Source organism: Phaseolus vulgaris, chromosome 5, assembly GCF_000499845.2.
Source record: "Phaseolus vulgaris cultivar G19833 chromosome 5, P. vulgaris v2.0, whole genome shotgun sequence".
NCBI lineage: Eukaryota > Viridiplantae > Streptophyta > Magnoliopsida > Fabales > Fabaceae > Phaseolus > Phaseolus vulgaris.
Genome location: NC_023755.2, coordinates 11,912,216 through 11,928,472, shown reverse-complemented (window position 1 = coordinate 11,928,472; position 16,257 = coordinate 11,912,216). Strand labels below are relative to the sequence as shown.

The 16,257-nt window shown below is 28.3% G+C and overlaps 1 protein-coding gene across 1 annotated transcript; it reads left to right on the top strand.

The window, feature by feature from the left end:
- The first annotated feature begins 12,381 nt into the window (after positions 1-12,381).
- Positions 12,382-16,003, top strand: LOC137835155 (basic leucine zipper 34-like). Its single transcript, XM_068643523.1, has 4 exons — positions 12,382-13,492; positions 14,453-14,543; positions 14,711-14,837; positions 15,199-16,003. The coding sequence occupies exons 1-4, from the start codon at positions 12,942-12,944 to the stop codon at positions 15,426-15,428; spliced, it is 999 nt and encodes a 332-aa protein (XP_068499624.1). The 5' UTR covers positions 12,382-12,941; the 3' UTR covers positions 15,429-16,003.
- The last annotated feature ends 254 nt before the right edge of the window (positions 16,004-16,257 follow it).

Here is a 16,257-nt window from a genome sequence, read left to right as displayed (position 1 = left end):
AAAATAATTAATTTATAAATTTAAATTTTATTTAAAAAATAAAAAAATTGAATGGTTTAAAATGTAATTATATTTAATGATATTACTTGTAATTAAAAAAAATATATCAATAAATGTGCAGCGTATATATTTATAGTTAGCCAATGAGTACATCTATCTGCATGAAAAATGAATGAGACTCTTTAATGGTTAATATATTTCACGATAAATTAAAAACATAAAAAAATAGTATTTAAAATAGGACTATGTTTCATATAATTATGATAATTTTTTTTATTCAAATGTCTCTTCTAATCAAGCAACACTAAGAAAAGAGAAAACTAATAATTTTTTATTTAATTATATTTTTATTTGATCCTAAAATTTAAAATAAATATAGATATTTTTTAAATTAAAAATATTTTTTTATAAAGCTATGCATTACTATAATATATATTCATTTTTTTTAATTCTTTAAATTTTTAAAAAAGTTGTTTTAGTCATTAAACAAAATAAGCTTGAGAGACTTAAAAACATTTAAAAAATATTTAGTCTTTTAAATTTAATATTGCCAACTAAAAATATTTTCTTAAAAAAAGTAAGAGACATTTATCTTAAATCTCAGAAACAAAGAAACAAAAATCAAAGGAATTTTCCTAACCTATTCTAACTGTTCATCCTTGAATGTAGTTCACTCCAACTAAAGATCAATTGTCAACTATAATCACATGACTTGTTAATCATTCCAGCCATGTTATTTCCCTTTCTTTCTGTGTTTTCTTGAACCCATGACTTCTTGTCCATAAACACACAAAACATTCACTATTTAACTAAAATGAAACAATGGTAGGTAAAGACTCCCGAACATCACGTACAAAACAACATTAATCCTTTTCTTTTTCCGATGTCTAAGGTCACACTAGTTGTTGACACTATTAATAACACACACTTTTAGAAGATGAAAAAAAACATACTCTCTCTTCTTTCACATGAGAAGCACCATTATGTCTTCTTGGATCTATTTCAATCCTTCCTCATGTCTCTCCTTGATTTTAGCCACAAAATTTTCACAAGAATGGGAAACTATCTAATGCACAATCTTCTCATCCCACATTCCACAAATTTAAGACCCTTCAACTAACCTATAATGAATATGGATCATACATATTTGTAATCACAATATTTTTTATTTTGAGAAGGATTTTATTTCATTGTTACAATTATGGATTATAAAACAAAATAAGACTTGTATTTAGATATTTCTTTTCAACTTAACATTTTTTTTACCCTAAACCCTAAATACATTGAACTCTCTAAATAAAAAATGTCATGGGAGTGTGTGACTTGAACTATTTATTACTAAAAAAAACTAAAAAAAAAATTATGTGAATTTTTTTAAATCACTAAAAAATCATTAAATAAAAAATAATTAGTTAATATATTTAATATTGATATTATTTTAAAAAAATAAAATTATTGATATCTAATATTAATAAAAATAATAATTTCTAAATTGATATCTAATTAGCTATCAATTATTTAGATTTTATGAAAACGATTTTTCTGTAAATTTTAAAAGTTTCACAAAATAATTAAGTAAAAAAATGTCTCACAAGGTATGAAATATTTTAGTAGTGCATGATCCTGTTTTATTTCATTGAGAATGATGAGAATTGATTTAGACTACAATCAAACTATTTTATGAAAGTTTAGATATTTAGTTTATAGTTAAGTCAAATCATTTTTGTCTCAATTTTGATTTCACCATAAAAGAAGTAATTTATGTTGGGTTAAAAAACATATACCCAATCTTATTAATTTGAACGTAAAGTAAACTTTTACAAATAAATATTTTAAAACTAATTTTACACACATTTTACATAGACTTAACACAAATTCAAGTCTCTCAAAAATATATTTCTTTAATAAAAACGTTGATACAATATTTATCTATTTTATTAATGACAGGTAGATGTTAGAGAACTTCATGACTATAATTCCCTAAAATTCACATGAGACCTAACACAAACTTAACTTTACTTAGACAGAGAACTTCTTGACGAGCTTTATTAATATAATTAGGTTTTATTTTTTTAGCAAGAAAAATTGTGTTTTTATTCTATTTTTTATCATTTTCGTTACAAGAATTTATTCTTTTAGATTGTGTTTCAAACTTTATTATAAAATATTAGTACAAACTATATAAAAATTGTCAACTGGGTATTTCTTCAAAAATAATTCACGATAAAACACAATAATAATAATAACTATATAAAAAGAATTATCACAATTTTATAAATCACTACAAGAAAATTTGATATTACATACAACACAAATCCATATGTAAATCCATATGTAAGACAATAAATCCGTATGTAAAACATAGTCACATACAGATTATATATAGGCAAAAATATGTATGTAAAGCTGTCGTAGGTAACTGTTACATATGGATTCAGAATCTGTATGTAACTGTGTACATACTTACATACGGATCTGTATGTAACAGTGTGCAGACTTACATACAGATAAATCCGTATGTATCTGTGATATTTGAAAGCACTGGAAATCAATTCCAGACCTGCATATATCGAAAGGCATTCCAGTTTTCAATAGAATTCATTCAAAGACAGATATTCATCAGCATTCAGACCTTCCCATAAATACAATATTATTTTCAAATATTCAAAATATCCAAATGTATTTCATTCAAACAAAACAAAATATGATAAAAGGAAATTAAAGTCATTACAAAGTTTTTAAGAAGCTAATAATTATTATAATCTTGACCAAGTGAATTTTGTTGCTTACTATCATGATGCACTTCATCATTATCTTGCATTTGATTTTGTTGAGTTGGTTGCGGGGTATTTTGCTGCTGAAAAATATGTTGTGCAGCTGTTACTGCTTGAGATGGTAGATATTGCATCATAAAATCTTGAAAGGATTGAAACTGAGCATTGTGTTGAATCTGCTGCCTAAGTTCAACAATTTCTTTTGAATCAACTTTCTTATTACTAGAAGATGCTTGTGTTTCTTATTACATTCAAGCAACTCTCCATCATTTTTACCGTATTCATTATCATAGAAGAGCATGCAACCATCTACACAACAATCAATCCTTTTAGGCAAACCTATTTTGGTGGGTGTTGCATCCAAAAACATTTTTGAAATAAACTCTAAGCATTGATCAAGAATATTCCAATTGGATTTGCAAGCTAATAGCCTGATACACAATGATAAGAGTTCGTGTTAGAAACTCGACCTAATTCAACCATATATGAATTTTCAGAAGTCATCCATATTTGGATAATCTTTTTGTTTCGCACAAATTGACTATTATAACATTTGATTATAATAAGTATAATCAATTAACAAGCAACTACATCAATTAATAAGTATAATCAATGAAAATTGACCAAAACAACTTAAAGAAATAAGAAACTTTGCATTATTCTAATAAAGTCCAAACTTTACATTATTCTAATATGTCAAAATTATAAGGTATTTTCAATTCAGAAATATCTTCCAAATTCTATAATCCAAACTTTGCTCATTATTATTTTGTGTGGAAAGCTTTATTGGCTTTCTTTTTCACTCTTATATTTTATATAATGTATAACTTCTCCTATTTTACTAAGGTTGTCAACAATTTTATTAGAAGGAGAAAATGTTAGATTAGGTCGGATTCAAATTAGGATTTTCAATTAACTTAATCCAAATTTATTGATTTAAAATTTATATATAATTATATTTTTTTCAGGTTTATTCATATTTAGTCAATTTTTTAGAAATTATTTTATTTTATTTTTAATAAATAAAATAAATATATTCAACCTTTAGTAGAGAAAAATTATGTGTAATTTTAATAATTATTTTATAATGGACTATGATTTTATACAATTTATTGTTAAATTTCAAAACAAATTAATTTTATAAAAACAAAATTAAAAATTATATTCTATTTTTAAATTGAAAATTAACAAAATTCAGTAAAATGACAGTATTTGGATTGAGTCGATCATGACCAAAAATTTGTTAAGATGATAATATTTCTATTGGATCAAGTATGAATGAGTTTCAAAAATTGAATTCAAATCAACAATGATTACTTCTGTAATTCTGATTTTGATCTTCAAAAACATATTTATTTTGTTTCTAAAAGAATACTTACAAGTTATGACGAGTGATGAAAACATATTCGGATGTATAATTAATTTCAAATTTATCTTGAATTTTTGAAAAGGTGTATTTATAATATTTTGTTTATCTTTGTTTTTAAACTATGTGGAACTTGATGACAGATCCAAACAAAATCCTTTGTTGGTCTGAACTATGCTTTTGTTTTGGTGTGTTTATGATTCTCAGTATAAGATTAAACCCACCAAACAGCTGATTGGGTTTATGATTTTTTTTTCTTCTAAATTTGTTTATTAAATCCTTACAAAATTGCTGAAAAAAATGGGTCAGTTTATTGATTAAATAATGATATACAAAATAATATTTCTAAATAAAATCCATTAAATTGGAAGAAATATGTCTTTTGCTTGCATCTTTAAGCTAAACTCTACCAAATATTATATTACTTATTTTTGTAATTAAAATATATTAAGATAACATTATAATTCAATTCTTTAAAACTAAAAATCAAGGTTCCACGCAAAAATATTTACTCAACTTTAGATATTTTAAAAAGTAAAAAGACTAAAGTTAATATTTTAAAAGTTAATCTTATGAGTATAGTTACTGTATCATTTTATAAAACATTGATTATCAAGAAATTGTATAATAAATGATAATTATTTAAACTTATTTTTTTAGAGTATAATAATTTGAACCAAATTCAAAAAAAAAAAAAAACTAAAACTTAACTTGGATTGAATTCATCCATAAAATATGTGAAATTTTTTTAATGAACAGGACATGTCACCACAATAGCGCATGAAGAGAGTGATAACAAGATCACATACTTTTTTCTGTTACCAAAAGACATCATTAAATCACACAATTTCAGCAACAGGATTATAATTTTTGTGTGATAATAAAGGAGGCCTAATAATACCTAAAAAAGAACATTATGCTCTTAAGGATTATAAACTTATCTTTTAATAAATTAGTAGCAATTTAGTCAATAAAAAAATGTAAACTTTGATATAGTATTGAATATGGGAAAAGTGTGACAATTACATTATAATGACATGTGAACTTAATATAACTTAATATCAAATAGATGTTCAATTAATTAATATAATTGAATCAAATTAATCTTTAAACATTATCCGCATAATAGTTTTAACTATACCTAGTTGTTGTGTGACATTTTTGCAAATTGAGATATTTTTTCAAAATTTTGGTTCATTCATAAATTGAATCATCATCAATTTTACACTTAACAAAATTATTTGCCTTTCATAACTGTGAAATTGATTCAAAGCGATCATTTATGGTTGAAAGAGATAATGTTGAGTTGAATAATTTACAAAAATATTTGAGTTGAATGAATCCAATTTTAAAAATATTGGTGCGAATGAAACTTATAGGAGACTGTGTGCCCGTAATGCTTGACACTATATTGTATCGTAAACCCCAAAATTCGTATGTTTTGTACTAAAATAACAAGGCCAAACCATGTTGTAAAAAATTGTCTGCTGTTGCTTGCTACAGCCTACCGGCAGCATGAAGGGCTGGAGTCTTCCCTTTTACGTACTATAAACACACCATTATCTTATGTTTTCTTATTATATTTTTTTAAAATACTTTTTTTTTTCTGGTTACATAATTAATTCGCTGCATTTTCTAAAACATTCAATTCATGTATCATTTTGGGTATGTTTGAAACATTTTTCCACCCTGCATTATAATTACTATCATCACAATATTATAACACATACATATAATTTCCTAATATCAGATATATACGCATAGAAATTCACAATCACATGCACCTAAAAATTCCTTATAAAATAACAACAAATTGCATTTAATTTTATTTTGCAATCTAATATTACAAATTAATATCTCCTATGTTATCAGGAAAAATATTAGATTAATTTATCATCATATTTGATGTTTTTTGAAAAATTTATGTTAATATCTCACAAAATATCGATATTCTAACTTTCATGACTTATGAGAAATAAATATTGGTAATATAATATCAACTTTCTATGTTAGGATGATTCCTTGATAAAAACATCTTTAAATTTTCATCACTTAATATTTTAATACATGTAATGTAGATTATCACTAAAATTAAAATATATTATTTCTGAGTTATTGTACTTAATATTACTATTGGTTACGATACCATAACACATGTAATCTTAAAACATACAAATATATAACATACATAAAATTTCATCATATCACATCTCATTATATGTATTCATTTCATATGCATCTCATTCAATAATATAATATACAGATCTCACAATGTATATAAAACATACATTACCAAATATAACATGTCAAATCAACCAATGTATGTTGTTTGAGTGAAAATATTTTAGGCGACCCATCTTTTCTAAATAGGGAAAAAATCATTTCTCGACTTGCATAACCATATCTTGAGTGACAAATCAAGTGAATAATGTCACTTAGCTTTAGAGGAGAGAGAATTAGTTTGGGCTCCATCTACCATATCTCCCTTATTCAAACATCACATCGTCGCTTAAGTGACATGACTTGTTACACAATCCACATGCTTGAAAGCACTCTAAAAAGCTCTTCATTGTTTTAGTGGGAGTTTTAAATGAGAGATAATTTCTTCAACATCTCTTTTACTCAAACATTAAAGCATAACTTAAATGAGAAGCATTTTTGCATGAATGACCATGATGACACTTTCTTTTATAAACAACATGAATAAATAAAATAAAATCAATATTTCAGGGATGTCCAAACCCTTATACAAAAAAAAAAATAATACGATTAAAGTGTTCCACCCCTAACAAAAACAAGACTTCTTAATTCTGATCCTGCAATTCCTTCCCTCCTCCTTGTTTGTTTTTGGATGTACACCACATTGATAAATACAAAAAAGAAAAACTATTTCCCCAACAAAATAACCCAAAATGATATAGAGATTAGGTCGAGTGTACTTACAAGGGAAGATAACTCAAAGATAGACAAAAAAAATGGATATATTATGATAATGTTGATACACACAAATTGCTGAAACAGATTAGGCAGAGAGCTTTGATAGTGTACCACAAAAAATACACAACATGACACTTAAATAGTAATACTCAAAGCATGCAATGACAACCACCACTTAAGCATTGTTCCAACAATAACTTGATAAGAAAGCAAGATATACATGAAACAAAAATAACAACTCTTTCACTACAAAAATCATTAAATAGAAACTAATTTCAGAGACAAAAAAAAAAAACAATTAGTTCACAAAATTATATACTATTGATATCTAAAGTAGTTTATAAATTAGTTTCTAAATTGGTACCTAATTAACTACAAAAGTTTTAGTTACCAACTAAGATTCTAAAATTGATAGTTAAAACCTTGATAGCTTAGATACCGATTAATTAATTAGATATCAATTTAGAAACTATTTAAATATCAATAATTTTTTTACTGTATAAAATAATATATATTTTAATTAATATAATAACTAATTATCTTTTATTTTTAAAATTAGTTTCTATTTACTCATTTTATTATAGTGTTTAAACCAAAAATCTATATTACAAAAATAGTAACATCTAATGGTTCCAACATAATTCTATCATCCAAAAGACCTACTCAAACTTGCTAATGAAAAAATTTAAACTAAAAGTGACTAATTCAAACCTTAATCCAGTAACAAATAGGTACATAGTAATTAAACCATAACTTTATATAGTTTCAATTCACCGGAAACCAATTCCAATCCAAAACACCCATCCCAAGAGAAAAAAAGTATATATGATCTACTATATGGGAAATAAGGGAAATGAGAATGTATCCTAATCAAGATTCTAATGAGTTTAATTTTTTTTTAAAATATTTGGAAAGATGAAATTTTAATTGAATTAAATAATAAATTATTTTAAACCTATTTATAATTTTTTTTAAATACTTTTATTTTCCATTTACTTTAAAATTATATCTTTAATATAAGTAAATACAATATAATCTCTCATATTTTATAATAGGATGAGAACATTTCTAAAATATTACAAACTTATTATTTTTTTTCATGATAAAAAAGCTCAACTCTACAATAAAATATATATTAACATTACAAATAGTTAAATCTTAAAATAGAAAAGTATACCATTTAAAATAAGTTATATTTTATAATAAATATATTTGCAAATGTAATATCATGTTTATTAAATAAAAAAAAACTATATTACTATATGTTGGAAAAAAAAATTGTGTGATTGTTATTGAGTAGAAATACAAAATTTAAGAATAGCTATATTTCCATATTGATATTTACATATACATGCACTGAATAGTGAAGATCTGAAACTACAGCCTCCACCCAAAACACCCAAATGCAGATGGAAACTTTTCCAAATGGTCCCCTATCAAACTTTCTTCTTTTATTAATGTGTTTCTGCGCGTCCACTGTTTTGGCGCTTTCAATTATTTATCATCATGCTCATCACACCACCATCATCATCATCATCATCATCTCACCATATGCATCAACCATCAATTTTATAATATACCAGTTGATGAAATTAAAGTGTATATACGGTAAATATATATATGCATATATAACTGATGTAAAATAATATTATTTTTTTATTAAACAATTAAAAAAAACTACATAAAGAAACTCAGGCAAGAGTTGTTGGTCGTCCCACGTGCAATTATGCTTCTTCTTCCTCTTCACTACGTACTCCCTTTCTCCTTTAAATCCAACATTTCTTGGGATCACAAAAATGGAAGCTTATTTCAAATGCCATAACTTATTTTACACTTCATAATCAGAAACTTTCCCTATTTTGGAGTCAGTATGAGATCAAAAAGGAGGGAGATAGAAAAGAAGATGAAGTACAACAAGAACTGAAAAAAAAAATTAATAAATAGGATAATGTAATAATGGAAAAAAGGAGATTTGAAAAAGGAAACAGAAAGAAAATGGAAAAAAGTAGGTTTTCATTAGTAATGGCTCTTTCACACTACTATTCTATATACACACACATTAATAGTTCATATATTAATTTTACGTTGACTAAATTTGTATCCTAGTTCAAAATCATGAATTTGTAACATTTCTATATATAGTTCCAAACTAATCTTATGAATTTTTTTCCATATAAATACCCTCAATACAATTAAATATAAAATAAACTTACAATGTAACGACATTATAATTTTGGTAACATTTATTTAAACTAGATTAATATGCTTAATTAAAAATATATCAAATTGTTACTCAACATTTAAACAATGTACTGAGGAAAAGTATTATAAAAAGTCAACTTGCATCGGACCAATTATTCTCCACCAATTTTCTTTTCTTAGTGAAGACATATTCTTTCCACGTTTGTGAAAAAAAATGTTATAAATTAAAAATATATTAACCACGTTAAACATTCTCTAAAACAAATTCTTTATTATTTGATAGAGGTTTATTAAAAGTTACTAAATTTTGTAAAATTTACTCATGATTTTATAACTTTTTAATAAATTTTAATCAATAATAACAAATAATATCTTAAAAAATACATTAGAGAATGTTTAGTTTTACACTTAATCTAGCCTAACGGTGAAAAGTTTATACTTTGCAATATTTGTCATTTGTTAAAGTGAAGTTGTCTGTTGAGCTTTTCATATTCTTCTATTGTGATTTTAAAATATACTTTGATTTTAATATTTTAAAATATATTAAAAACTTTTTTTAATATAACAAAATCAATGTACTTTAAAATATACTTTGATTTTAATATTTTAAAATATATTAAAACCTTTTTTTAACACAACAAAATCAATGTAATTGAAAAACACATAAGAGGACCAACATAAAAAAACTCAACAAAGAATTAAATAGCCTATATTTTTATCCTTTTCTTATGTGTATACTCATTAATATTTTAATATGGCCAGTATATTCAATCTACATTTTTTATCCAAAATTTTAATAATTAAGGAATTATCAATAATATAAAATGATTTTATATCATAATTTGACCAATTATTTATAATTTTCAATATAGTTTATACATTACAAATAATTACCATATAGTTAAAACAATTATTTCGCTATAAATCTAATCATAAAAGTAAATATATATTCTTCTAAAAGTCCTATAGTGAAATATTATTGTTTATATATCCACCCAAACTAACTTATACACATATTCGTAATTAGCCAAGTCATGGAGTGCACATGCAAAACCTTCAATTATTGTTGATTAAATAACAATGTATCTCAGAATTTCAAGTTTGTTAACTTAATCATATTAGTACACGCCGTTGGTTTTAGAAGTACGGCAATTAGCCAAATAATATAGTACTAATTAGCTCATTGACGAAAACAAAAGTAATTAAGATGTTTTGTTATTATAAAAATACAAAAGATATTCGATACATTTTGAAATAATTAACAAAAACTAGTTAGTAATTGTTAATCAATATTTGAGGATGCTAATTAACAGCAAGACTAATACAATAAAATCATGCACGACAATTCTATTTATGAGATTTGAATGCTTAGGGGAATTTTGTTGATTGACCATGGAGAGGACAGCTAACCAGTTTGAGTTCACACATAAGACCCTAGTTATCTCGAGGGAATATGTTAGCAATCACAATGATGGGCTTCTAAAGAATTAATTTCATAATATGAGGAATCTAAATTTCATTTTCATCTTCACGAATAATTGAATTTGCAAGCATATTATTAATATTATTATTAAGTGGAGTTCAAGTCTAAGCCTAACTCAAGTTTATAAAACCGACTTATAAGACGGTGTTTGTACTCACTTATATACTATACACACTTCTTTATGTTAAAATATGTCAATTCGTGTGTCATATTATATATTTGTGGGTGGTGACATGATCAGTGCAACCAACTTATTAAGATATATAGACTCTAAATGATTTTTTTAATGAGCAAAAAGAATATATAAATAAAAGAGTACATGTGGTATCTCAACCTGTATACAAGATTCTGTACAAAATGTCCTTAAAAAAGAACAAGAAAAATACAATCCACAAAATTACAGTATTTATGCAAAACTCAAGATGAAATCAACAATTAACAATAACCTGAACACATCCATACGTTGTAATTAACATATGAAACATAGAATTTCAACAAAGAAATCTTTTACCTCTATATACTTCTTATATATTACGAAATGGATCTTAAGCTTAACTCAACCTTATAAAATTGACTCAAAAAAGTGAGATTTACACTCATTTATATACTATGAAATGTTGTTGTATATAATGATGTTCAATAAATATATAATGAAATAATAGAATATGTTGAAAAGTGGGTGGTGGCGTTAAGTGATAAATATAAAGAGAAAGGTATTAAAAGATAGTTGAGTTAAGATGCATTATTCTATCTTTTCCTTCTAATCATTATTAGTGCGTCCTAAGTAGATTGAGTTTAAAAAAATGATATATGCAACATTGGTGCCAGCATGAAATGATGGAGGTAGCCAGAATTTGAGAGGAGAAGGGAAGGAACAGGAACATAAATCTCCCCATGTGAGTCTGATTTGGGGATATATAAAGCAAAGAAAGCTGAGTTCTTGCAAAGGGTTTCACATGGGGGGAGATGGAGGACATGATTCTTACATAGCCCTTTTTTCATCACAGCTCATCCTTAACCAAAGTCCTATAAATCTTCTCAATATATACCACTCTGCCCCAAGATCTTCTTCTCCCATGTAAGAGCACCATGGAAAAAAATTAAATGATCCACATTGCATATGCCTTTTTTAGTGATTAAATAAGGCCACCACTAATCAGAAACTTGCCAAATACTCAAGTGAATGATCAAAACCAAACCCATTTGCACACTCTTTGATTAATATATAAAAAGGGGAAGTAGTATCAAAACGAAAACCAAAACGAAAGTACAAATATCGGATGCCAGCCGTATCCAATCCATTAATCCGATCCAAAAATGGTAAGAAAACACATAAAGAAGAGATGATTATACATAGAATAATGAATTGAACGGTTCTGATGGCACACTGACCATGTGAAAACCAGGAGGCCAAGCATTGATTGTGGTCCCATTATCATCCCATTGTAATTAAAGTGGTATATGGATAGGACACAGCACAAGAGGAACTGCCACACACCCTCTAGACCAAGCTTTTTAGGCAGGGTGAAAAAATAAAATACTGCTCCAATCCATGCCAAGAACAAAACCAATAGAGATCAAATTCTTATAATATGGTATACAGTATCATGACATGAGACAATGGATGCCCAGTGAAGGGGTCACATCTGCACGTGGTTGCTGATTCCTATAGTTATTAAACAACACTCCATTTTTCCCACTAAAACCGTTGAGTCTTTCACCACCTAGCTGTTGCTAGCTGTCTCTAATCCCCTCCCATGTGACCCACCCCTCTCTCTCTCTCTCCCTCTCTCCCTCTCCCAAACCCTTACCTATACAGAAACAAACATTACATATTGCATTACATTATACCAAAATCTAGGAGGAAAAACACTTCATAGCAAATGAATAAAAACACCATTATTAGGCTTTACATGCACAATGCCATTGCCTCTCATCCATCATCTCTTTAATATCTCTCTCTCTCTCCCGCTGCTTTTAGAAACCCAAGAACAAGATTTTCAACTAAGATTTTCGGTTGTTTGTGTGTTGGTTAGGTTGTTGGGATCTATGTTGTTCCTCTCTCTCTCTCTTTCTCTCTCTCTATTTTCTCAGACACACAATTAGATACACAAGGCCATTATACGTAGTACACAAATTTTTCGCTCCCTCTCTATATTTGGGGTCATATACATAGGTAATGGCACAGTTACCTCCCAAAATACCAACCATACCCCAAAATTGGCCATCTTTTCCTCACCAAAGGGTGCCAACAATGGCCAACTTCACCCCCACAACCTCATCCACCACCACCTCCACCGCCGCCGCCGCCACCACTCCCTCCCAACCCTCTTGGGTCGACGAGTTCCTCGACTTCTCCTCCACCCGGCGGGGGGCTCACCGGCGATCCGCCAGTGACTCCATTGCCTTCCTCGAGACGCCGTTTCTCGAGGAATGTCGAGCCGGTTTCGACCGACTCGACGAGGACCAGCTGATTTCTATGTTCTCTGACGACATTGCCGCAGCGGCACTCCCGCCTCCGCCGCTTTCATCGGCGTCCAACCCCTCCTCGCCGTCCTCCGACCAAAATAGCAACAACGAGGAGAAGCCCATGGCAATGGCGTTGGACGTGAAGCCGAAGACCGAATCGGTTGAAGAGGAGAGCTCGTGCAGGAATGAGGCGGCGGCGCTGCAGCTCTCCGCCACTGCCACCTGCGCTGAAACCGTTGTCGATCCCAAGAGGGTCAAAAGGTAAGGCTAATCACCACCAAATATTATAATTATTGCTCTTACTACTACTATTTTATTATTTTATATTGTCCACCTCCCATGCACGTACAATTAATGAAAATAATTTTATTTTCCAAATAAACTACTAGCTCAGTAGAATTTAGCTTCTATATAAAAAATAAATTAATAATAGTTTAATTTATATATAATGTTACTGTAATATACTGTCTAACTTATTGTTTGTATAATTTTTAAAATAATCATTTTAAAAGCAATAAATTTATTAGTCAGGATGATGATTTATAATTCTGTCATTTGATAGATTACTTATTCTGATTATTTTAATTTAATACTGGCTCTGTAAAATTTTATTCATAATTTTACTAAACAGACTGTTAAGTTAAAAAGTTTTGAATTTTCACGAGTTTAAGTATTTTTAATCGTCACAAAATTCCACACCCTTGTCTTGCACATTAATTTGGTATTTTTTAATGTTAAATGTGAATAATTTATTGTTTAGTATGAAGGTGACTTGCTGTGTATGGCACATTATTCTTTGAGAATTACAAATATACTATCATCAAAGCCTTCGGTGCTTAATAATATCGAGTCAATGATAAATACATTATCATTTTGATGGCTACAATTTTAACTGAAATTAAAGCATGATACAAAAAATGAATTTTTGTGTTATTTAACTATATTTAGCTAGTTTGATGGAGAATAATTGTAACAATTATAATAAAGAAAACAAATGTTTGATAGTAATGTATATATATTTGGATATAACAGAGTTAATTTTATCCAACCAATTAAATGAGTTGGTTGAGTGCAGAAGTTATAAATTATGTACCTAGTTTTCCTTTTCAAGCTAATTTGGCTTAGCCTTCTCCAATAAGTGATTGATTTAATGTATGTATAAAATGAAAGGAGTGTAGATATATACCAAACTGAATCTAATTTTTTTATTGTTCATACCAGAATTTTGGCTAACAGGCAATCAGCACAGAGATCAAGGGTAAGAAAGCTACAATACATCTCTGAGCTTGAAAGGAGCGTAACAACCTTACAGGTAGTTTAACTTTCAAAACAACACACATATATATACACATATGCTGCACCAGGAATATGAATCTTACATGTAGCATAATGATTGCTAAGAATATCATAGTAGCATGTATATCTTCCACTGAGTATAAAACTTGTGCTAATGTATGAGAAATTAATGTTAAAATGAAGACGGAGGTATCAGCATTGTCACCACGAGTTGCATTTCTGGACCATCAACGTTTGATTCTTAATGTCGACAATAGTGCCTTGAAGCAACGTATTGCTGCTTTGGCCCAAGACAAGATTTTCAAAGACGGTATAATGCTGTTCTTTTTCCTTTTCCAAATATTTTCACTTCATCTTTCATATATATGTTATGGTGAAAGATTATTTTTCCGTTGCAAATGTGAAATATATATAATACGTGGGAGTGAGCTAACCCGACATAAGTCATATCCTAGGATTCTTGATCTCCATATGCTGATGTTGATGTCTAGATTATAGCGAAGTTAATTGTGTATGCAAAAGCATATGTGTTATTTTGTTTTTGAAACCGAGAATGATATTGTTTTGCAAGTTTTGTTCCATCTTTTGTGGATTACATAGTCACCTTTGGAACTTCAGAAAAGCACTAGGATCATGATTACTAAGATAGTGGGAATTTTTGAATCTCTCAGCTCATCAAGAGGCATTAAAGAAGGAAATAGAGAGATTGAGGCAAATCTACCACCAACAGAACCTGCAGAAGATGAGTAACACAGTGAACAACAATCTTCAAACGGCACCAACATCACAGCAGCCACAAGCTCCTATGCAATCACATTCCCTTCATCAACATCAGCATCAGCATCAGATGACAGTGTCTCAACCATTGGGATGCAAGGACAAGGAGCAGCTCCTGAGTTGAGGGGGAAGAGGCAAGGAACAGTGTTGGAGATGGGTGGATGTATGTAATGTATTGATGGATGGATGGATGGATGTTTGGATGGATATGTGACTTGGTGCTAATTAAGTAGAAGTTTCACGTGACGTGTTCCCCATCAGTGTTGGTGTGGGGCTCCTGACACAGTGATGGGGTTGGAGGGTAGGAACTTGACAAGTGGAGTGCTTGCAATAGGTTGGAGAATTTTATGCTTTCAAGGTGAATTGGTTATCTTGGGGGTTGGATTGGAATTTTGGGATATGATTTCTCCATATTACACTTTTGGTTTTTCCTTTTTAACAGAAAAAATATTCTCAATCATTTTTTATTTTGTTGGGTGGAATAAGGGGACAAACCATCGTGGTTTTGTATTGGGATATGCATGGAAGTTGTCAGAGAATTATTTTCTCCTTTTTTTTTGTTTGGAGGAAGGGGGTGTCTCATCGCAGTATTTTTCTTGTTTTTCTTCCTTGGGACTAATTTGTTTCTTATTTTGTATTTTATTTGGTTGAATTGTACAAAACTTTAAGCCAACTATAACATTTATTCTTACTTCTTCATGGAGGCTTCTATCGCCAAATTCTATACATCGACCTTGTTGGAAAATGTAGTATTAATCATAGATATACCATTTACTTAATATTTTTCTGTAACATGATATTTTTTGTTATTTTAAAACTTCAATCATCATATCTCATCATATCAACATCTATAACAAAAGAAAAAACAAACTGAATTTTATAATGGGAGGTAAAATGTCAAAGAAAACAAAAACTAATTTTTAAAAACTCAATGTTAATTAAAAGATCAACAC